Source organism: Schistocerca piceifrons, chromosome 4 (genome assembly GCF_021461385.2).
Source record: "Schistocerca piceifrons isolate TAMUIC-IGC-003096 chromosome 4, iqSchPice1.1, whole genome shotgun sequence".
NCBI lineage: Eukaryota > Metazoa > Arthropoda > Insecta > Orthoptera > Acrididae > Schistocerca > Schistocerca piceifrons.
Window position 1 is genome coordinate 495,517,452 of NC_060141.1, and position 25,915 is coordinate 495,543,366.

The following is a 25,915-nucleotide window of genomic DNA, read 5'->3' on the forward strand; positions in this document are numbered from 1 at the left end:
CGTAGAAAAATACACAAGGGAATTTTCCATTGGAAGAAGTAAAGTAGGGTGACCCCGTTTCAACGAAACTATTTATAGCAGTCCTTGAGACAGCTGTGTCCAAAATTAATTGGAAAGAAAGGGAAGTTAGAATAAATGGATAAATAGTCACTAATTTGAGATTTTCAGACGGTATAATAGTCCTGGCCAGCAATATGGTGGAACTGCATTCCTCTATAAAGGATTATCAGATAGTTGCGAAAAACTGGTCCTTAAAGTAAATCTGTCCAAAACAAGTATTACGCAGAGTAAGCGAATAACTTGTAAGATAAATAATATCGAACAACCACTGATTAAACATTTTTTACGAATATGTTTATCTAGCACAGTTAATTTATATCCATGAAGACTTAAAACCCGAATATTTTTATCCGAATCAAGCTAGATGCCTTGTGGAAGAAACGCAATCGTTTATAAATCTAATACGCCAAGAAGCTTAAAAAAAAGTTGTTTTCGAACAATGTGTTCTTCCCGCATTAATATATGGTGGTGAAACTTGGATTTTAAACGCGTTTTTCAAAACAAAATTACGAAAAGTCACTGCTAGGTCTCATTACGAAAGATCGGAAACTAAAGACATAAGGGCAGTAACAGGAATCCAGAATGTTGTGGAATGGGTAATGGATTTAAAATGGAAATGTGCTGGACATCTCGCACTAAAAAATGACGCAGGATGGGGAAATACAACACTAGAGTGGAAACCCAGAGACTGACGAGGACAAAAAGGCAGACCAACCGACCACTGGGATAAAAGTCGTATTTGTTAGCTTAAGATTAAAGAGGCTACATCTTGTAAATGTTGAATTAGCTGAACAATAACTAAATAAAGCTTCAGTATCTCGGTAGCGAAAAACATTATGAAAATTACCTGTGCTGTGAAATAACTTCGCGTAATATCGCCTATGAAAATTCTCGTTCTGAATCTTAACCAGCTGCGGCGGCAGAGTGCATTGTTGCAGCGTATAAAGTTCCATCCCCCCCCCCATGAACCATGGACCTTGCCGTTGGTGGGGAGGCTTGCGTGCCTCAGCGATACAGATAGCCGTACCGTAGGTGCAACCACAACGGAGGGGTATCTGTTGAGAGGCCAGACAAACGTGTGGTTCCTGAAGAGGGGCAGCAGCCTTTTCAGTAGTTGCAAGGGCAACAGTCTGGATGATTGACTGATCTGGCCTTGTAACAATAACCATACGGCCTTGCTGTGCTGGTACTGCGAACGACTGAAAGCAAGGGGAAACTACAGCCGTAATTTTTCCCGAGGGCATGCAGCTTTACTGTATGATTACATGATGATGGCGTCCTCTTGGGTAAAATATTCCGGAGGTAAAATAGTCCCCCATTCGGATCTCCGGGCGGGGACTACTCAAGAGGATGTCGTTATCAGGAGAAAGAAAACTGGCATTCTACGGATCGGAGCGTGGAATGTCAGATCCCTTAATCGGGCAGGTAGGTTAGAAAATTTAAAAAGGGAAATGGATAGGTTGAAGTTAGATATAGTGGGAATTAGTGAAGTTCGGTGGCAGGAGGAACAAGACTTCTGGTCAGGGGTTATAAACACAAAATCAAATAGGGGTAATGCAGGAGTAGGTTTAATAATGAATAGGAAAATAGGAATGCGGGTAAGCTACTACAAACAGCATAGTGAACGCATTATTGTGGCCAAGATAGATACGAAGCCCACACCTACTACAGTAGTACAAGTTTATATGCCAACTAGCTCTGCAGATGACGAAAAAATTGAAGAAATGTATGATGAAATAAAAGAAATTATTCAGATTGTGAAGGGAGACGAAAATTTAATAGTCATGGGTGACTGGAATTCGAGTATAGGAAAAGGGAGAGAAGGAAACATAGTAGGTGAGTATGGATTGGGGGCAGAAATGAAAGAGAGAGCCGCCTGGTACAATTTTGCACAGAGCACAACATAATCATAACTAACACTTGGTTTAAGAATCATGAAAGAAGGTTGTATACATGGAAGAACCCTGGAGATACTAAAAGGTATCAGATAGATTATATAATGGTAAGACAGAGATTTAGGAACCAGGTTTTAAATTGTAAGACATTTCCAGGGGCAGATGTGGACTCTGACCACAATCTATTGGTTATGACCTGTAGATTAAAACTGAAGAAACTGCAAAAAGGTGGGAATTTAAGGAGATGGGACCTGGATAAACTAAAAGAACCAGAGGTTGTACAGAGATTCAGGGAGAGCATAAGGGATCAATTGACAGGAATGGGGGAAATAAATACAGTAGAAGAAGAATGGGAAGCTTTGAGCGATGAAGTAGTGAAGGCAGCAGAGGATCAAGTAGGTAAAACGACGAGGGCTAGTAGAAATCCTTGGGTAACAGAAGAAATATTGAATTTAATTGATGAAAGGAGAAAATATAAAAATGCAGTAAGTGAAACAGGCAAAAAGGAATACAAACGTCTCAAAAATGAGATCGACAGGAAGTGCAAAATGGCTAAGCAGGGATGGCTAGAGGACAAATGTAAGGATGTAGAGGCTTATCTCACTAGGGGTAAGATAGATACCGCCTACAGGAAAATTAAAGAGACCTTTGGAGAGAAGAGAACGACTTGTATGAATATCAAGAGCTCAGATGGAAACCCAGTTCTAAGCAAAGAAGGGAAAGCAGAAAGGTGGAAGGAGTATATAGAGGGTCTATACAAGGGCGATGTACTTGAGGACAATATTATGGAAATGGAAGAGGATGTAGATGAAGATGAAATGGGAGATACGATACTGCGTGAAGAGTTTGACAGAGCACTGAAAGACCTGAGTCGAAACAAGGCCCCCGGAGTAGACAATATTCCATTGGAACTACTGACGGCCGTGGGAGAGACAGTCCTGACAAAACTCTACCATCTGGTGAGCAAGATGTATGAAACAGGCGAAATACCCTCAGACTTCAAGAAGAATATAATAATTCCAATCCCAAAGAAAGCAGGTGTTGACAGATGTGAAAATTACCGAACTATCAGCTTAATAAGTCACAGCTGCAAAATACTAACACGAATTCTTTACAGACGAATGGAAAAACTAGTAGAAGCCAACCTCGGGGAAGATCAGTTTGGATTCCGTAGAAACACTGGAACACGTGAGGCAATACTGACCTTACGACTTATCTTAGAAGAAAGATTAAGGAAAGGCAAACCTACGTTTCTAGCATTTGTAGACTTAGAGAAAGCTTTTGACAATGTTGACTGGAATACTCTCTTTCAAATTCTAAAGGTGGCAGGGGTAAAATACAGGGAGCGAAAGGCTATTTACAATTTGTACAGAAACCAGATGGCAGTTACAAGAGTCAAGGGACATGAAAGGGAAGCAGTGGTTGGGAAAGGAATGAGACAGGGTTGTCGCCTCTCCCTGATGTTATTCAATCTGTATATTGAGCAAGCAGTAAAGGAAACAAAAGAAAAATTCGGAGTAGGTATTAAAATTCATGGAGAAGAAATAAAAACTTTGAGGTTCGCCGATGACATTGTAATTCTGTCAGAGACAGCAAAGGACTTGGAAGAACAGTTGAATGGAATGGACAGTGTCTTGAAAGGAGGATATAAGATGAACATCAACAAAAGCAAAACAAGGATAATGGAATGTAGTCTAATTAAGTCGGGTGATGCTGAGGGAATTAGATTAGGAAATGAGGTACTTAAAGTAGTAAAGGAGTTTTGCTATTTGGGGAGCAAAATAACTGATGATGGTCGAAGTAGAGAGGATATAAAATGTAGGCTGGCAATGGCAAGGAAAGCGTTTCTGAAGAAGAGAAATTTGTTAACATCCAGTATTGATTTAAGTGTCAGGAAGTCATTTCTGAAAGTATTCGTATGGAGTGTAGCCATGTATGGAAGTGAAACATGGACGATAAATAGTTTGGACAAGAAGAGAATAGAAGCTTTCGAAATGTGGTGCTACAGAAGAATGCTGAAGATTAGATGGGTAGATCACATAACTAATGAGGAAGTATTGAATAGGATTGGGGAGAAGAGAAGTTTGTGGCACAACTTGACCAGAAGAAGGGATCGGTTGGTAGGACATGTTCTGAGGCATCAAGGGATCACCAATTTAGTATTTGAGGGCAGCGTGGAGGGTAAAAATCGTAGGGGGAGACCAAGAGATGAATACACTAAGCAGATTCAGAAGGACGTAGGTTGCAGTAGGTACTGGGAGATGAAAAAGCTTGCACAGGATAGAGTAGCATGGAGAGCTGCATCAAACCAGTCTCAGGACTGAAGACCACAACAACAACAACAAAGTTCCATTCACCTTGTGGTGAATCTCATCTCACCCACACCTCCATGAAGTTACTGAAATGCAGTTCTCAGCCGAAAAAAGCTGTAGAAAAGAAACAACTGTACACCTCGTAACCACTAAAACTTGTATTGTCGGGGGAAGGTTAATAATAGTTAAATGAAAGTACTTATGTGCGTAAAATTTCACTCATACGGTAAGCTTGCATACATCAGTTACTGCCAAGTCTTACTCTAGTTCCACTAACTCTGGAAAGTCCACACGCACCATCATTCATAACCATAGCCAGTTTATTGTAATTATTAATTATCCTTCACGAAAAGTTTACAAATGGATTGTTTCTTTTAGAATATCTCGCTCAAATGTTACTGTAATCAGCCTGACGCAACAAAAAGTTCACATTCGTAAGTAAGCAGTACACCAAAAGTTCTGAATTTCACACCGTACATTAAATCGAACTCTCTTCCACACATTTCGGCACTTCTCCAACATTTTGGTACCGAAATATCGCAATATTAATAACATTTTTATCGGGGCATCTATCAGTAGGTCTGATCACTATGAAATCCAAGCCGCGACTCTACTCGTCTCTCAACACAAAAGACGTTTCTAGTTCCGAAAATACGCGCAAACATGCTAATTTCTGAATGGCGGGGAAACATCACAGCCAATCGGAAAGCAGCATCAAACCCGCTCAACCCAGCGCATTTATGCAGAAGCAGACAAAATTTGTCATTGGATCAGAACCGTAAATTAGCGTAAATAAATTCCCCCTTAACAAAACTTCTTTACCGAAATCATAATCTTATTTCCCCAGTACCATAAACTGGCGAAATAGTTTATAATAAACCCTGCAGCACGAATGACTAACACACACGCCATTCTCGAACATTCCTCACGAGACCAGTTACTACGATGTATAATATAAAAACTTTACATAAAACATTATTTCACATTCACACCTTCATTCGTTCTCATAGCCAAGCACAATTACAATAGCAGTTAATAAACAATTAGATAATTAAGCAAACGGAACTGCAAATAAAAATGACAGTACTTTGACTGTAGCTTAATCAGTGACCGTCAGCTAGCGACCTCGCCAGACTGCACAGGAACTACATACTATTGGGCATCTGACGCCAGCTGTTCCGATCGTGACATACTGCGGGACTATTCACTGCTGTTATGATATCAATAGGTATGATGTAAGGCGCTACGCCTCACAGTGTAAGGACTATTAAGCATATCAATATTAACGATGTCAGCGTTACTTAGATACCCCGTTTTGTGTCAGTGGTTCACAAACTGGATAAACTTTAAGCTCCCTGATTTACCATTCGTAATTTTCGAAACAAAGGTATACACGCACCATGTGAGTAAAGCATACCGCGCGCGCACATGTGTGGCTATCTCTGCTACCAGACGATCCCGCAGTGCTTTGATATGCATGAGGCGCCGCGGCCTGTGTTAATAAAACAGACAGCCAACAGCGCATTCGTTGGCTATCGCAGCGCGGCCTTTCTTCTGCCCACGTCCCTCCCCCCCGTTTTGTTTCCGTTTTTTTTTTCTCATTTCGACCGCTGCGGAAGCCCCGAGATGAAAACCAACACAGTTCTCTCTGCCCACTCTGTCACTGCATTGGCCATATCAGACCCGAGTCGAGCTGCGCCTTTTCCGGAAATCCCCGGGGAGTGAAAGTGAATTGTGAACCCCATGCCACAGGAGATGACCCCTGAAAGAGGCTCCAGCAGCCGCGGAAACCGCATCAGTGACGGCCGTGTCGGTGACGTGCTGCCAAAGCTGATAAAGCAGACAATTCCGTCCTCCGACTCCATCTCGACCGTAGAAATTGATTGGCCGTCTACGCGATGTGAATTTGGCGCGAGAGAAAAGACAATCACTCGGCGCAATTTCATCGGGAGTCACTGCGGCGACTTGCGTCCTCAGTACTCTGGAGCTAAATGTCATTCTGTGTTTAACGGCATCCTTGTTCCCCCCACCCCTCCCTCCGAACCACCTCGTCCACAGTTTTAGCGTTACTCCCTTCCGCCACTGTTACTTGAATGCTGTTCACGGTGTAATTTTTTTTTGTCTTTTTCCTATCCAGCATATCTTTCCGGATGATGACATTTCCCTGTTGCGACACGAAAAAATTTTCTTGGACTTATTAGTGTCAGTTTTAAGATTTTTCCAATAAAAGACATTGAAATTAAATATGATTCTACACAGTTCGTTAATTCTTATCAAACAACTGCGAATTCTTATAATCTGTCTTTTACGTCAGCCTTAACGCAGGAAGAACCTCTCAGTAAATGCTCCGTCACAGTTTCTGTTCTTGATTAATCTGCTCATTCTATAAATCAATTGTCGTAGTCGCACTGCGTAGCTCTTTGCTTTGAGATCACTTACGACATTCGTCGTGGCGGTGATCATTAGATCACAATCTAATTTGTGCGATTGGCCCCTTTTGAATTATGCAAACCTTAATGATTCAATTTTCTGAGTTTCAATGCAACTCTCATTTTTTCTCCGTGAATTCTATTTTTTTCATCAGTTCATTTTGTTCATGTTTCCTTCGCAGTTTCGTTCTCCGACTGCATTTCTTATCCGTAAATTTTTTCTCTGTACGAGCCTGTGCTTAAAAATTTCGGAGGAATTTATCTGGGAGCTTTACATATCTTTTTTGTTTTTTGTTTTACATGTTGAATCATGGGAATTGTTTTTCAGGTTATGTTAAAAAATTTTGTAGGAACGTTTTGCTGTTGGGAGTTTTCTGGAAGCGTCCATAAAATATTAATATTGTTTCCGAACGTCTGCCGCGAGATTGGATAATTTTCTGATTTTTTTTTTTTTTTTTCTTATAACCGTCTTCTGACTGATTTCGCCCATACTCTTCTCCAAATTTTGCGTTCGTCTTGAAGGATGTTTTCCATGTAGCCTTTTTGTGAGCTGTGCTAGTTTCGCTGGCATACAGAGCTTCTGGTTCATACATTGTAGTGCCTAATTTTTGTATGTGTGGAGAGACGTTCCGCCGGCCGGAGTGGCCGAGCGGTTCTAGGCGCTTCAGTCTGGAACCGCGCGACTGCTACGGTCGCAGGTTCGAATCCTGCCTCGGGCATGGATGTGTGTGATGTCCTTAGGTTAGTTAGGTTTAAGTAGTTCTAAGTTCTAGGGGACTGATGACCTCAGCTGTTAAGTCCCATAGTGCTCAGAGCCATTTTTAGAGACGTTCCGTACCACAGTCTGTAAAAACGGAAACCATATAGGATGGCTTTGTTGTCCTCGTTTCTGCCTGTCCGACTGTGCAAAACCGTTTTTCTGAGGAACCGGTAACCGCGTCAAGTTGAAATTTATGTCACGTATGAAGGTCTACGGTCGCTTGGAGAAGAAAAATATGAACCTTCTAATTTAATGCAATAAAATTTTGTTAGATATTTTGATGTTAACAGACTCGGTCGTCAAAACATAAAGTGTACTTCTCGTTGACCTAGAATCATGAAATTTGCTAGGAAGCAATATTTCACAGTGCAACCAAAGGAAAAATTCCGGCAGTTGTTTATTTGTAGCTATACCACACGAAAAACATTTTTGTCATTTGTTATCAGGCTTTCTGTTCGTCCTTTCGTCTGTTAAGACCCCTTTTTTCTCGGAAACGCATAGACGCATGCGGTTGAAATTTATATTACGTACGAAGATCTTAGTACCTTGGTGGTATAATAAACGTTAGCTTTCAAAACATCGCAACCAGAAGATACGGCCATTTACGTCACGTATTTTAATACTCGTAATCTCCCTCACTGAAACCTATCAGATACTTTCCCTTGACGTAGAGTCACTGAATACGGCCAGAGGAATGGTTTCACAGTACAAGTAAAGGAAAAAACATCAGGAAATTGGTAATTTGCTATAATATCATACGAGAAAATATTTATTTTGTCATTTGTTACGCGATTTCATGCTTGAAATTGAAAATAAAATATTTGAAAGTCTTGGAAGCCCCAGGACCGATATCGTGCTATTAGAAAAGTTTATAATAGACAAAATTCGGCGAGGTCCTCGATTCCCGGAATGAATGAGCTGTCGATTTACACAATTAAGTTTGTACGGAACCTCAGTGCGCGAGCCCTATTCGCGCCTGGCCAGTTGTTTTTGTTGTTGTTGTTGTTGTAGATGTCGAGAGTTGTTCCTTAGGCCCTCTTGAGTTTCCGTGATGTATTCTCTGTACGTTTTTTCTCCCCTATTTTGATTTTATGTATTTATTTTTTTGGCATTTGCGTGATTCATTTTACCCATGAAAAGTATATTGAGTCGTTGTTGCCCTGGATGACTTAATTTACATTTGATATTTAAGTTAATTTAAACAATCTCTGTTTTTACTATATATTATAAACTGAAGTCCTCCACCACATTTTTCTTTCCTATTTGAAGGCCAATCTCAGGAACTACTGTACGGATCTTGATACGGCTTTCGCTAAAAGCTACACCGTGTCATGATGAAAGTTAATTAAGTAATTTATTACACTACGCCAGACCAGTTGTCCGGACGCAAATACTGAGTGCCATACGTGAGAAGGCCGGACGGATCGCTAGTAATTCATAACCAACTGTAAGACATAAAAGTAATGTGAAGCTACAGTAACGTAGACAATAATTGACTGAATTGTTTTAAACTGTAGATTTCTCAGTACGTTAATTCTCCGAAGGTATTCTTGGTCTTGAAACAAGTGGTTTAGATTTGGATATCCGCTCGTTCCAAAAATCTAGCCAGACTGACGCTATCCTCATTCCGTACCTGCAGCAGCATTGTCGTAATGCGATGGGTAGAGCTATTCCCTTTTTTATTAATCCTGTATAAAGTATGACCCGCTGTCTTTCGGATATTGAGCATCCCAGTATCACGTAGTTGGGACCGACAAGTTAACCTGGGTGACCTTTGCAATATGCAGATACCAATCTTTTCGTCCTATGTAGGTGTGTTGGTGACACCCAGCCCCAGACTGATGCGAATTAGTCATGTCTGAGAGAACCTCGGGATTTGAGGTATATGAGGCTCTATTTTCCAAAGCTTCGTCATTTTTTCAAATGCAAGGACAGCCCATCACCTGAAGCTTCGACGACTGACTCACCATCTTATGTTGTCTGAAGCTGGAGCGTCGTTTGGCCCAAAGTAATTGTACACTTTTATGCTGGCGGCCGTATTTGTGTAAAAGTTCATACGTCTACAACGCCTGATGAATTACTTTTGGGTCCCTTTGCTGATATTTTATTAATATTACGGATATTTTAGCATATGACCTCGACTGATCTGCAGCAACTGGCATGTTTACCCATTGTCGTTTACATTACGTAAAATGGCTACAAAAATCCATACTTATTACAAAAATGGATGTGTGCTTGTGCTTTATGATGCACGTCTCCACCTAAACCACTGGACGGATTTTAACTAAAATTGGTACCAATATCCCTTACTGTCAGGCAACAGTCGCTGTGGAGGTAAGAACCACCTATGATAGTTCAGGAAAAATGACGTCGTAAACAATGAGATACATGAAAAACTGCCACATTGTTCATAACCTTTAAATTTATTATTTCCTTCTTACTAACGCTATTCGCAACACATTTCGCAAATAGTATCCACATATGCTGTTGAATGTACCTGCAAAATTATAGTATGACACATACATCAGTAGATATGACGTCATAAACGACACACGTGAAAAAATGCAGCATCATGTACGAAGTTATAATACACTTATTCTTTACTACTAAGACACTCCCTCAATTGAGTGAACTTAAAAAAATACGTGACACCTGGCAGCACCTTTGACGGCTTTCAATTGTGAAACGCAAATCGCTGCAGGCGAAAAAAGTCGCCGCATATAGAGCTATGATGGGGGATTGCCACAGGCGAACGGTCTATCCGACGGGAGGCCCTAGCCACACGACATTTCCATTTTCAGAGACGCTCGCCTTGTATACAAGTGAAGTAGCTGTACCCATCGTGCAGAAACTGTCCGGGATGTTACACGACAAACACAATTTATTTTTTGTTTCCGTTTCTAATAGAAAGCTGGTAAAATGAATATCCGGGGAAAGACAGGTTTGTTATTTAGAATGTAAGAAACGAAAAATTAAACGAAAATTAACACCTAAAAGTTCATGGAACTTACATGACTCTGATTCGTGTTGTTGTACCATAGTCTGCTGTGCACAAGTCACAATTAGTTTTGCCTAAGTTCATCCTTAACACAGAAAGAAGTTTTTAAGTTTCTGCCTCTTTCAGTTCTGCTACTGTAAAGACAGTCTGTTTCCATTGCACACCTCTTACTTGCCTGTCATATCTTTGGCGCTTGCAGACTGGGTGGTGCAACCTGTTTTGTTTAGCGATACGTCAGCCACATGTATCTGCTACAGTCTATTAATATTTTCTCTTTCAGTTTTTTTTCCTGTTACACTGTTTATATCAAGAATTGAGATATGGCAAGCATTTTGTTCGTGTGTGTGTGTGTGTGTGTGTGTGTGTGTGTGTGTGTGTGTGTGTGTGCGTGCCTGAGAGAGAGAGAGAGAGAGAGAGAGAGAGAGAGAGAGAGAGAGAGCCAGCGCGCGCACTTTATTGATTGATCGATGGATAGATGTTTGTGCCTGTGTTTCAGACGAGAAGTTTCTGTGTTCTCGATAACGTTTTATTTTTTTCTGCAATTTAGTAACATTTTCGTTCATTTTAATTACGTTCGTTTCAACAGACTATAGTATAGTCACTAAAGGCCTTATTGTCGTTCGCCTAAAACAATTCTATAAAAATATGGCATTTCGGTCTTTGATCGATATTTTTAATAAAAATAGCGATCAAAGACTGAAATGCCATATTTTTATTTAATGAACGATCACGGAAATCCCATTAAGACAATCATGTCTAGTTTTGATAAAACAATTCTGTCTTCATCAATCTCCTCTCTTTACCACTGCACAGCGTGGACGCTGGTACGTGTTGACATATAAATCTGGATACTTGTGTGTGAGGGGAGAGGGAGGAGAGAAAAGAATGCAAGTACATTCTGTTTCAAAATGTTAGGGAAAACGTGACTAAAAGGAGGGATCAGTTGATAGGACACCTCGTGAAGCGATAAGGAATTGTAAGTTTGATAACGGAGTGTAATTTGTGTGTTGGTGGGGGCGGGGGAGGAGGTAAAAATTGTAGAAGGAGACCTAGTCATAAATACAGTTAGTAGTGTAAACGGGATGTAGGTTGCAGTAGCTATTCGGAGAGAGGCTAGTACGGGATAGACTGCTGTGGAGAGTTTCATTACACCAGTCTGCAACTGAACACTGCAACACAAATAACAATAACAACAACATCGACACGAAAATAATAGTGTACATGCAGCATGCTTATTACTTAACAATAATTCATCTTACTGACTACTGTAGGCAGTCGTAAATTACGTAGTAAATTGTAAATGTTGTCTCATCAGCGGTGTTTTTGCAGTCTGTTGCTTTGTGAACTCAAATGAGAATCTCTGGAGAGAAGACGACGCTCTTTTCGCGAGGCTCTATTGCGGAAATTTAGGGAACGCGCATCTGAGGCCCACTGCCGAACGATTCTCCTCCCGCCGACGTACATTTCGCGTAAGAACGACGACGATGGTTTAAGAGAAGTTAGGGCTAGTACGGAGGCTCATAAACAGTTGTTTTTCCGTCGCTGTACTTGCGAATGGAACAGGAAAGGAAATGGCTAGTAGTGGTACAGGGTATCATCCGCCATGCACCGAAAAGCGGAAATTTGTGGTAAGGTATTATGGGACCAAACTGCCGAGGTCATCGGTCCCTAAGCTTACACACTATTTAATCTAACTTAAACTAACTTACGCTAAGGACGACATACACATCCATGCCCGACGGAGGACTCGAACCTCCGACAGGGGGAGCCGCGCGGACCGTGACAAGATGCCCAAAACCACGCGGCTACCCCACGCGGCCTCCGAACAGTGGCCTGCAGAGTATGTAAGTAGATGTAGATTTACATGCTGCGTTGGTAAAACCGCCTTCCGATTCTTTGTATGTGACATCAGTATTCTGGACACTTTCTTCGTCACTACTTAGAAGTCAAACTTGTATTACAACTTACGTTTTTCAGTATATTTGAAATAAACACACACTTTCAGTCAGTCATCTGCAGCTACTACTCTGTAGCTGTGTGTCTGCCACTCTGTTTATTGTTCTATATCGTATTTTTGTTCCATTTTTCTATTGGATTTAAGTACTTGTGAAGTATATATGTTTGTCGAAATGGAAATCTATTTCTTAACAATTGTATTTTTTAAATTTATTTTAATGTTTATCTCACGTATGTGTAGTCGACTCCAAGATAATATTGCCTTATCTTCCAGTACTTGGGCATCATCAATCGAAAACTGCCGTTCCATCAAGTTACAGTAACAGTACTTACGGGATTCGATTTATGCACCATGCCTAATTGGTAACTGAGAATGAGACAGTATTGACTTGGAATCTTTTATACATACATGGGACAAACATTAAAACTAAATGAAAAATGCAGCTATAAGAGAATATATTTCTATTAGAATAAACAGACGACAGCTGAAACTTCTGTGGATATTGAGTACGTAGCCGATTCCAGGAAACTAGAGATATACACATTTACAAAAACAATAGAATGGATTCTTGATGGAAGATATGAATGCGGAATTTTTGAACAAATAAAACGCTTTATAATTCTGTACGCCGTTATCTACTTCATTTTCCGAATTCCCAGACACCACAAAATTGATTAGGGAGACGAGTGTCACACAGGAAACATACGTTCAAGGTACGAAATGTTTTATTTTAGAATGTGAAAGATACATTGCACACGCAGGCTACAGCTGTAAGAGTGGATCAGGGCAGACAGCGACACCTATCGTTGACGCAGCTGGCCCTGGAGTGGTTGAGCAGCTTCGTGCAGAAACCACGGCAGGAAGACGGGTAGCCGTCGCTGGCAGAACACGGCTCATTCGTGTCCACGGCTGTTGACAGACACAGAAAAACGAGTATCACGATCGTGTTCTTGACTTTCTGTCTACACTGGGCATGTGTTTTATGTATGTGAGAGCAAGGTAGGCAGGTAAGCTACATTTTAATGTTTGTGTTGGGGATAACGGAACCAATGACTTCACGACTCTTGGACTTTCACGCTAACAATTTAACCACCGGCATTTTGTTGAAATATTTAATTTGTTTTATAGTTAACTGTGGTCGGAAAGCTTCTAATGATCAAAGGCGATTTTTTAAATAGCATCGTATTGGTTTAAGAAATTGATGCTGACGCACTCATTTTCAAATGCCATAAGAGCGCCTGCCAATAAGGTCCCTTTTTTAGACTTTGCAGCATCTTTGAAGGGATCATCAAGAAACCACTGGGACAGTGGGTGGAAGACTGGTAGGGGGCGGTCATGTAGTGCGCTATACATTTGCGTAGATCCCATACAGTGGAATGCGAAACAAACATACCACACATATTTCAATGTGATACTGGTCCTGGAAACAGCAAAGATCAAGTTCTTCAGATTGTCGCCAGACTTACTTGCAGCGGTGGTAGTAGAGATCTGACAGTTCACATGTAACCTACAGCTGAGATACTTGGTAAACTTTAGTTTAACTTCAGTTTATTGTTTAACTTCAGTTTATTGCGTTATTGTTTTATAGCTGATATTTCATGAGAATGAGATGCTAAGACGATAGTAAGGGTAAGACTCAGAGGAGCACTATGTGAATAGCTTTCAGATTAACACCTGTGTCATACAGGGAGAGAGAGAGTCGCCGGTTTTGTTCAACATAGCGCTGGATGAAGTGATCAGACAGCGCAAAGCAATAAACGTGGAAAAGGATACACCAAAGACTCAAGCCGGAGACAAAAAGTCAATAGAGTCCAATCTGACTGCCTAGACTTTGCGGGGGGGGGGGGGGGGGGGGGGCATAACGATAGTGAGACGGAAACAGATACAAAGAAACAATTCGACAACCTGAGAAAATAGCCAGGAGAGTGGAACTGAGGAACGCCTAGAATAGGGCAACACCAGAAGACACCTATCAAAAGGTGGACAAATACAAATACCTGCGAGAACTTATAACAGTAATAAACAGGAGCAATGAGGGAAAAATAAACAAGATGACGAAGATGAGGTCAGCCTTCTGTAGGACCAAAGATACATGCAATAAAAAAAATATTTCTACGGATGCAAAGATAATACACTACAAGAGAACGGTAAGGAATGCGGTACTATAATCGGCGTAGACGATAATACTAGAAAGAAATAGTGCGGACCAACTAGAGAAAGAAGAAAGAAAACTACTGGGTCCTGAGCACGAAGATAATATCAGGAGAAATCAGCAAGTTTTGCGGGGCGTGTTATCAGGATTAATATGGATAGAATGGTTAAAAATGGTATAGGAACCAACGGCTAGGGCAAGAGGAAAGACAGGACCAAGTGATTTGTTGCACTCCAGAATGAGTGGTGCGAATTCGCAAACAAAGTGGAAGTGAAATAATTCCATAACAGAGAAGGATACGGGAAAAGGTAGAGCGTCACCAGTGCAACAGACATGAGAAGGGAGTGCTGAAGACCTTGAAAGAAAAGCCCGAGAGAAAAAAAGAAAGGATAAACAGCTTCTGCGGGAGAAGAAGAAAATGCATCCATGAAAGGGTTACACGTGGTCCTACAAAGGCGTGGCCGAGCGGTTCTAGGCGCTTCATTCTGGAACCACGCGACCGCTACGGTCGCAGGTTCGAATCCTGCCTCGGGCATGGATGTGTGTGATGTCCTTAGGTTAGTTACGTTTAAGTAGTTCTAAGTTCTAGGGGACTGATGACCTCAGATGTTAAGTCCCACAGTGCTCAGAGCCATTTGAACCATTTGTGCCTACAAAGGCCGTAACGAAAGAAGAAGAGAAAGGAGGGGGAGGAAGAGGAGATACTCTTGTTTTTAAGACTTGTACGCGTTTTCTTTGTACGAGACATCATGAACATAGCAATTGTTGTACAAGTACTTTATGGCATACTCGCCATGTAGATCTATGAATGAAATAATGCGTTTGGCAAAGAGACAGCTTGAGTTTGTGGTACTGTGAGTGTACAAGTATTTTTCATACGCTGGAGATGGCTTTATGAGTGTAAAAATTGAAACCTAGGGGAAAAAACGTTCTCGACTGACCGTCCGTGTTGCATCGACACTCCCTGTTGACGCAGCGCGCCAGTTCGAAGCCTCTTCGTGCACACGGTTCGATGCACACGGGTGGGAAGCCGTCGTCGTTCTCGCAGGCGACATTAGTGTTGAAAGCTGAAACATCGAGAGATATCATTCACACACACACACACACACACACAAACTTTTTCTCAGGCTACGTTATTTCAGCACGAAAGAGACTAAAAAATAATGACTGAAATCCTCCTGTACTCCGACCTACCCACTTAAAAGAAGCAGTGAAAAGTGAAAAAATGTTTTAAACGTACTACTGTGAAACGGCTTTTTACCTTTATATAGCAAGATATTCTGCAGTTTGTTCTCGCCATCTCGTATTAGAATCACATTGAGAACGTCCTGCGTGTAGCAGACACTTCGAATATAAACAGTGTGATTCCGAACTCCACAGATATTGTTCGGGTACATTTTCTGAGTGTTTTAGTATAAGCAGTCTGTGGCCCCCAACGGCTCATTACGGAGTAATTTTATTCCAATCATTTTATTTTTAAACTCTTCCAGTGGTCCGTGTTAGCGTAAAAACACAAATATGCGAATGTTATTTCACCTTAATGCAAAACACAGCAGACTACACCCCAGCAGAAAAAAGAAACAGATGGTACACAACACACCATCATACAATAATAAAATAGAATTTAGAATTAGAAACTTATCGGAAAAGCAAGGGATCCCAATAACATTCACAACAAACAATACAGTTCAACAAAGGCTCAGACGAAAAAACGTCAGACAAATTCAGCTCTGAAGGAATATACCAACTGACATGTAAGTCTTGTCAAGCCCGATGCATAGACAAACAAGCAGAAACTTCAGAATAAGCTACACAAAGCACATGAGAACTCTGAAGAGTGACAGCTCACATTCCACTTTCGCAGAACATCTAATGAATAAAAACCACCACCACACTAATATCGAAACTGATCTACACATACTGAAACATAGCAACAGTTTACACCGAAAACCAACAACAGGAGAAAATTATTACATATAAAAGGCTATAGTGGGAAGAGAAAAACGTAGTAATAGAAAACACAATACTTTTCAACAACACGGTCTTTAAAGGCTGTAAGAGAACTGATACTACATATCCGTCACACAAACTGACATAAATAAGACACAAGAGTCGTCGTAACTCCCACTACCTCGAGTATGGTATTCATTCTCGCGATAAAGGAGAACTGCAAGATGGTGTAATGTTTTGAATTACAACCAACTTACAGAAGTTATGTTTTTTGTGTTTAAAAGCAACGGCGAGCCAACGAACGTGAGCATACGACAAGTTTCGTAACATACTAACGGTATCCACTCAGGATACTTGGTATTAACCACACTACCGCAATTCCCAATAGTGTAAAACTGACTATATAAGTTCACTTTTTCATATTTGTCAATAACAGCCGTTCATATAGTTGCAGATGACAAGCTGTATGCTGAAGAAACGGCAACAGAAACACGGAAAATATCCCAAAAATAGCGGCAACAAAAGTAGAAATCATACTGTGACTTAAAGTAAATAAAGTGGTATGAAACTATTTACAGAATACAATATTTGGAATCAAATGGTTTACACGTAATAATGTTTTATGATGTTTGTAACGATGCTAATTTTGGAGTTTTTAGAATAAAGAAAACCCAATGGTGATGGCGGTATTGTCGTTGAAACTAGGTTGGAAAAGAAAATAAATTAAAAAGAGTGTTTTGAATTAAGGCGAACAAAAATCCCATATCGGTAATTTTACTTCGTTTGGTTTCTTACCACCTCTCTATCTATGTATCTATATTACTTTGCAAATGTATGTTAAGTGCAAAAGCGAACGCTATGCGCAGAGTGTCTTCTTCGAAAACAACTTGTACCGTTCACTCAGTATATTTGTTATTTGAAAAACTACTTCCCTCACGTCCACTTCTGAATGTTTGGCATGGGCAGCTCAACTCGTGTACAGTTGGCCGACGTACACCTCACGTATAGGTTCACTGATGCGATGGGAAAGCGGCACGACGAAGCTGTACTGAGCTGTTCATCAGTGACGACAACCACATCACAACACATTCACATCCTTACTTGGCAGCCTACGACAAACCGGATCATTCCGTGTTAGAATGATTGCATATTAAAGGCCTTTTCGCTGTTGTGAAGACTTTTTCACATAAACAAAGGTAATTGGTGTAACACGCCGAGTAAATTGTTATAACGTTATGCTCTGTAAAACGCCACTGGAGACAATTAGAATCTTAATGATTCTACTATTTTATAATAAAGTACCATTCCGAGGTGTTCAGTTCTACCCTTACATCAAAATACTCAAAAAAATTTCTGAAGGCATAATGAATGAAAACGAACAAGACACTGTAACATTTATTAATTTTACAAATCGGTTTTCGACTGTTACGTCTTCAACTGGTTCAAAGACGAATACGTCCATTTCCCCAAGTCTAGTGCTGAATGTTTCCTCACTGCCCACTTCTAACTGTAGATACTGTTCATTATCCTGTCCAGACCATGTTGTAAATTACATCTCCTACTCACATATCCCATTTTTCCCATTAAACCATTTACTGTGGTTTCATTTGTCCCGTAATTTTTTACTTTGCATAATCGCAGTTATTTCACTTAGCTGACCTGTATATCTTACCTCTTCCTAATATTGGACCTGTTAAAGATATGGTTATTTGCTCAGCCAATCTTTGCAACATGTCACCAAAGTACATCGTTCAATTTATTTTCTTCTCACAACAATTATTGTAATTTGTTATATAGTTCGTTATTTAATGTTTCAAATACTTTGTCTAAGTTCAATGATTTTGCATAATATTTTTACTGAAACAATTCGTCTCGTTTTAGTCCTAAACCAATCTTCCATATTAGAGGTACCACTTATTTTCGACCAAATATAAATTTTCTCGTCGGAATTAATCTTACGTCTAGACCTACAATTAAGAGACAATGAACCATAAGGTACTAAATAGGAACCTTCATTAATTACAATAATTTCTGACAAATGTACAGTACGAAATGACAAAACTTCACGAGATGTAAAACTTTCCAATCCAGTCCTAAATACTTTTTAGGTCTGAAATTGAATTTTTCTATTGCGAAATCATCTCAATCAAGTAGTATTGGTAATGGTTGGATTACATTCGCTGTTGTTGTTTGTCATGATGCTTCTAGGACTGGATTGGAAAGTTTTACATCTCGTGAAGTTTTGTCATTTCGTACTGTACATTTGTCAGAAATTATTGCAATTAATGAAGGTTCCTATTTGGTACCTTATGGTTCATTGTCTCTTAATTGTAGGTCTAGACGTAAGATTAATTCCGACGAGAAAATTTATATTTGGTCGAAAATAAGTGGTACCTCTAATATGGAAGATTGTAAGTTTGTTGGTGATTGTATGGTCTATTATCATTAATAAAGACTACACATTGATCTTGCCAAAAGCCGAGAAGCGATTCTTCTTAGTGTTGTAGCTCCCTGGGGCACCCTGGGATGCTCTCTGGGCCCCCCCTCAGGGGCCTCACACAGTAGATAACTCCGCGAGTACAGTCCTACTTTGGAAATCGAGGTACTCTATAATGCATTAATTTAAAATCTTTGATCTTACAAAATTTCAGAACCACATATCTATCTTGGTTCCTGATTATGGCATAACAGCCGAAAACCGGTTTGTAAAAATAATGAATACTGAAGAATATTACACCAGCGTCGTGTGTGTTTTCATTCATGTATAAAATATTCTACCAACAACCGATGAAACAGTAAGTCATTGCAATTCATGGAAACCTGCGCATGTCGTCTTGAAACAACGTTACAACGAGTTTCCTACTTGCCATCTTCAGGACCCGATAGAGTTTCAACAATGTTTAAGGCTGGTTCTCCCTCATATGTGAAAGAGGAGATTGTGGTGTGGCGACAGAAATCCGAGGTGGGGAGGGGATTGGCTAAAGTAGAGTTATGGAAGAGCGACAGCGAAATCGTCAAGAGATCAGGGAGCAGACATTATAGGCTTGCATTCTTTAGTATTACTAGATAACATAAATGGATGTTTTGGTATATCTAAAGCTAGAAGCGTCCGCCACTGCATCTGATAGGTCAGCGTAGATGTCTACCGTGCGAAGGACCCGAGTTCGATTCACGGTACTGCGAAGAGAAGACTGGCACGGGGTGCTTTCGGCCTCCTGATGTCAACTAAGTTGCTACTTGACTTAGATATAGCGGCTCGAAGGTCTGATAAGTCGGCAACGCTGCCGGGAGAGTGGTGTGCTGACCCCTTATATCTGCACGCCGCCGCATGGCAAGGAATGACAAGGCGGTCGACGACCCTTGGGGCCTCAAGGCCTGGACGAGGAGTTCGTTTATAGCCAGAAGCAGGACAATGTTCTTCTGTAAACTGTTTGGCAAAAACATGGTTCAAAGTTACATCCAGTCAACGTGATTTGAATTTTCTCTTGTTTCCCTAAATCCATTCAGGCGGAAGACAAGATGGCTTCACAAACAAGACGAGAGACAATTTACTTTCTCCATCCTTGTACTAATATCCCCGATGTAATGAGGTATTTCGATCCTACACCATCTTTAGCAGTACGCTATGACAGATGCTTCCGAACTGCTTGAAGGCGTACCGATGGCTACTGCGAGCATAGTATCTCAGTTGTATATAACAATGTGCCGGCCGGAGTGGCCGAGCGGTTCTAGGCGCTACAGTCTGGAACCGCGCGACCTCTGCGGTCGCAGGTTCGAATCCTGCCTCGGGCATGGATGTGTGTGATGTCCCTAAGTTAGTTAGGTTGAAGTAGTTCTAAGTCCTAGGGGACTGATGACCTCAGAAGTTAAGACCCGTAGTGCTCAGAGCCATTCGAACCATTTTGAGCCATTTATAACAATGTGAACCTATGTCGATATATAAAAATTCTTACGCTTAATTCAGCTGTAGTGTGCGGCCGTCTGCCATGCATCCGCACCTCGTTAGTTTGAGGGTAAGTTGTGAGTACACCAGACGGAAAACAAGCGTGTAACAGAAATTAGGAATATTACGTTTTTAAAAGCAGAACGGAAACGGAGAGCAATTATTTATAAAGAGAAAAGGAAGTGGGTTTTAGTTCGTAATATATGGTCTATTTAGTTAATTGCACCGTAATAGAGGAAGGAGTGCGCAACAGAAACTGAAAAATTTCTAATAATGTGGTAATGCTGGCTCGTCGTATATGTGGAAAACGTTTCACGTAATTGTAAGAGAAAGAGATTCACAAAATTTGAAGCAGTTTTAAATACTGTTAGAGCTATTCGAACGCCTATAACAAGGTTCTCTGTTGTTCTTTTTTTATGAAAGTAAAGAACTTAATTATTTCCACATAAACGAATGCAAGAGAAAACATTTGTTTCAAAAAAATAAGAATGTGTTCTTCGATGACGATTAAAAAACGTACAGTATGTAATTTCTATCAAAACAAATATTACAAATGTGGACTGTTAGTAATATTATAACTGCGCTCTTTGATCATAGTTTTGCGTGAGAATATGCAGAAGTGTGACTTCGTTTCGGGTTATTAATTTGAAAACTATAACAAACACTAGGTAAAAATAAAAGGTATGTTCTGCAGAGAGGTTGAGTACCTGTCTCTTTCTCTCATTGAAATTGTAACACAAAACAAGACAAAAAAATGTCGTGTGACTAGGGCCTCCCGCCGGGTAGACCGTTCGCCGGGTGTAAGTCTTCCGATCTGACACCACTTCGGCGACTTGCGCGTCGATGGGGATGAAATGATGATGATTAGGACAACACAACACCCAGTCCCTGAGGATTGACATTCTGTCGCGCTGACCACTTTTTTTTTTTTTAATCTCATTTTGTTCGCTTTTGTTTGTTGCACCTGTTCGGGGCGGACGTTTAAGACATCCGTATAAGTTCGTTGTCGATCGATTAACTCAGTTTTTTTATTACAGAGGGCAGCTAACCCACTGACCGAACACGCTTAGCTACCGTGTCGGATCCACTCAGCTACCGGGGGCCGACAGAGGGAAGAGTGAATGAAAATATAGCAGAACGGCTTGTCAAAAATACTAAGGCTTTGAACGCTACCTGTGTCATTCGGAATTTTGTAAATAAGAATGTCTGTATAAATGCGTTGCCCAGACTACGGTATTCTGACATCTATACTTTTAACTTTTTTATTTGTGTAACATTTAATAGAGAATTCTTACTATTTCTTTCAAAGACCATAGGAATGTCATATTCAAGTGGCCAAAAAAGTTAAACATATTCTACAGAAAATTTAATGACTAAGGAGAAACAAGAGTTCTTTTTCTCGTGTCTTTGTCCAGCATCGGCGCAGGTTCGGCATGGTTACTGCGGATTTGGCATAGTTTAGGGAGTGACCTGATACACTTGCTGTCGCCACCGTGTTAAAGAGAAACAATTATTACGAATGGAAGATAATTACATTCACACACTCTGCATTGTTAAGCTCTAGTATTTCGTACGGAGCCTTTTTGCTTCTGTTGTACTTAAAGGCATACAATCAATCATTTTAACACACTGGAGGTATGAATTAAGAAACGCCTTCAGTCACAACTTTTCGTGTTTTATTAAGTAAACGATGCATTTCGGACCCTGTGGGTCCATCACCAGGAGTAATTTGTCTTAATACATTTTTTAATTTTTCTCTTGAATGAGGTGAAATGCATATTACTGTCACTAAAAAGTTTGATGTTAGGTAATGAATTTTGTAATTCAAACGCGGAAAATATGTGCGAAATAGTGAGGAAGATGAACAGCTTAAACTTACCACATAATATAAGAAAAGCGTTTTTAACGTTTTAGCACCAGCAAACATACTTTTCTCCATCGTTTTCGTACGTGTCACTTCATTCAAGAGGCATATTTGCACACGCATGTTTGTAAACACGTAAACACTTCACAGATGTTTTTGTACGAGGTGTTGTCAAAGATGAATTTATACGTAGTGCTAAAGATATAATTATTAAACAATTGACATATGCAGGAAATAACTTTAGAATAGGTCTTTAAAATTACTGAAATAACTATGGCCTGCGAAATCTGTTTGTTCATTTTACATTACTGACCACTAAAATTGCTACACCACGAAGATGATGTGCTACAGACGCGAAATTTAACCGACAGGAAGAAGATGCTGTGATATGCAAATGATTAGCTTTTCAGAGCATTCACACAAGGTTGGCACCGGTGGCGACACCTACAACGTGCTGACGTGAGGAACGTTTTCAATCGATTTCTCATACACAAACAGCAGTTGACCGGCGTTGCCTGGCGAAACGTTGTTTTGATGCCTCGTGTAAGGAGGAGAAATGCGTACCATCACGTTTCCGACTTTGATAAAGGTCGCATTGTAGCCTATCGCGATTGCGGTTTATCGTATCGCGACATTGCTGCTCGCGTTGGTCGAGATCCAATGACTGTTAGCAGAATATGGAATCGGTGGGTTCTGGAGGGTAATACGGAACGCCGTGCTGGATTCCAACGGCCTCGTATCACTAGCAGTCGAGATGATAGGCATCTTATCCGCATGGTTGTAACGGATCGTGCAGCCACGTCTCGATCCCTAAGTCAAAGGATGGGGACGTTTGCAAGACAACAACCATCTGCACGAACCGTTCGACGACATTTGCAGCAGCTTGGGCTATCAGCTCAGACACCATGGCTGCGGTTACCCTTGACGCTGCATCACAGACAGGAGCGCCTGCGATGGTGTGCTCAACGACTAACCTGGGTGCACGAATGGCAAAACGTCATGTTTTCGGATGAATCCAGGTTCTGTTTACAGCATCATGATGGTCGCATCCGTGTTTGGTGACATCGCGGTGAACGCACATTGGAAGCGTGTATTCGTCATCGCCATACTGGCGTATCACCCGGCGTGATGGTATGGGTTGCCATTGGTTACACGTCTCGGTCACCTCTTGTTCGCATTGTCGGCACTTTGAACAGTGGACGTTACATTTCAGATGTGTTACGTGCGATCCGTGGCTCTACCCTTCATTCGATCCCTGCGAAACCCTACATTTCAGCAGGCTAATGGACGACCGCATGTTGCAGGTCCTGTACGGGCCTTTCTGGATACAGAAAATGTTCGACTGCTGCCCTGGCGAGCACATTCTCCAGATCTCTCAGAAATTGAAAATGTCTGGTCAATGGTAGCCGAGCAACTGGCTCGTCACAATACGCCAGTCACTACTATTGATGAACTGTGGTATCGTGTTGAAGCTGCATGGGCAGCTGTACCTGTACACGCCATCCAAGCTCTGTGTTGACTCAATGACCAGGCGTATCAAGGCCGTTAATACGGCCAGAGGTGGTTGTTCTGGGTACTGATTTCTCAGGATCTATGCACCCAAACTACGTGGAAATGTAATCACATGTCAGTCGAGTATAATATATTTGTCCAATGAATACTCGTTTATCATCTGCATTTCTTCTTGGTGTACCAATTTTAATGGCCAGTAGTGTACATATATTCTGGATTTTTCGATTTTGTGTACGTATATCTCCAGTTGTCCCAACAGTTTCTTAATTAACTCATTTCACAACGAGCTGTTCATTTATCGATTTTGTTCTCTAGTGAGACCACAAATTATCTGCTGGGTTGGTTTTTGGTGACTGAAGAGAGATTCATTGTAAGGCAACCATTCCTTGTTTTTACGTGCGTTATGTTTACAGCCTTCATGTTACTGGAATAAAATCTGTTTCTCATCTACAAGCTTCCGTACACTTTTTCAAATCATATTTCCTAAAGTATTTATAGAACAGTCTGCATTTAAAATCACTTCCCCAACGCCTAGTTCAGCATCCCCCAGATGTATCTGCAGCTGCAAAACCCACTGGCACTCATCAGAACCAAATGCATTATATTTTAACCGAAATCTCTAGTGTTACTTGTGGTTGTTCGGGCGAATTTTAATCGGAGCTTTCTGTTGCTCTCAAAAGGGCTCCATACGAAATATTATATGCAGAGGAAAATCTGATAATGTAGACTGTATGAATACTTCTCGGCACATAATTATTTTTCTTTGTATAGAAAATATTTTATTAAATTTTTTTTACTATTTGAAGATGAGCATCCTTTGGTGTATATTGAGTTAAATGTAACACAAAAATAAGTGAACAACCATGAGCGTACGGTATGAATAAATGTTTTAAATTTTTAGTAACCGTCGTAGCTTAGAGAGACATGGTAGCCCGTGAAGAGAACTTTAGCAGTTACTCAACATGTAACGACTGTGTAGATTATACAGTCTTGATGCAGGTTGCGTTGTGAGACAGTTTTCAGCTAAGTTCTGGAAACAGTATATAAAACAAAACGATCACAGGCGCAGTTAATTAACTATAAATGCCTTACAGTGTTTCATGTATGCTACTTCAAGTATTAAAACATATTCATAAGCTCTTCTAGTTCACAGAAATTCGTTCACTTCAGAGATAATTATTCTTTGTAGATAGCATAATTATCGTTGGCATTGGTCAGATGTCTTTCAACTTTGCGAAATGTGTATGGTGTCTGATTACCATTTAGCTGTCAATAGAGCTCAAACCAACAGTTTTGTTCCGCTGTCGCCAACTTGAATGATGTGAATAGACCCGGCTGCAAATGGACAAATGTGCGTGTGGACGGAAATTGTTACCCGGTAAGTAGCCGTTTTAAACTAACAAATTTCCGTTAGGTGAAAGGCTTCACAGTGTAGGCAGGCAATGCAGATCTACTGTATCTAGGTTGACAAATGGAGCTTGAAACGTAAACATGGGTAAGGAGTTTGGAAGCTTTCTACTTCAAAATTGATACCATACTTACGAAGGCCTGTTTTGTCGGATACTCGTATGTGATTTTTCAGATACTTGTTTTTGCCGTAGAGATGCGATGTGATGATGATCATTATTTTGAGCATTCTTCCACCACTAAGCCCTAGAATACCCTCATAGGTACTGAATATGAATTAATGGACTATAAACTGATTATTTTCTCACTTAATAAAATGTATTTGCGGGTTTCGCGCTCAGGTGTATGCATAACGTACGGACTTCGTACATCAATCGAAACATTCCCAGTGATATTAAAACGGGGTCAACAGAAGCGTCCGATCTTACCCGTCGGCTTTGACCCGTGACGTAAGGGTGTTGTGGTGTGTGACGTCATTACGGCGCGGAGTTTGATTTGCGATTGTGGCGTGTTTGTAGATGTCTTGTTTTTGTTTGTCGTGCTCTCTGGTGGTGTGTTCATGGTTTTCGTTTGTTTCGTTTGTTTCGTGTGGTGGGGTCAGTTTTCTGTTGCTCAGGTGTTGGATTTGAAGCGGAATTTCTATTAGTGAGTTAATGGTTAATTTAATGCTCATTGC

At 40.7% G+C, this 25,915-nt stretch overlaps 1 protein-coding gene across 1 annotated transcript in view; it reads right to left on the reverse strand.

Annotated features, from left to right (window-relative positions):
* Positions 1 to 13,130: 13,130 nt before the first annotated feature.
* Positions 13,131 to 25,915, reverse strand: part of LOC124794920 — a 37,187-nt gene continuing 24,402 nt past the window's right edge. The window contains exons 2-3 of the mRNA XM_047258624.1: positions 15,505 to 15,630; positions 13,131 to 13,320 (exon numbers count right to left, since the gene is read on the reverse strand). Coding sequence (XP_047114580.1) covers positions 13,193 to 13,320; positions 15,505 to 15,630 — 254 coding nt within the window. The 3' untranslated portion in view covers positions 13,131 to 13,192. The remainder of the gene's footprint in view (positions 13,321 to 15,504; positions 15,631 to 25,915) is intronic.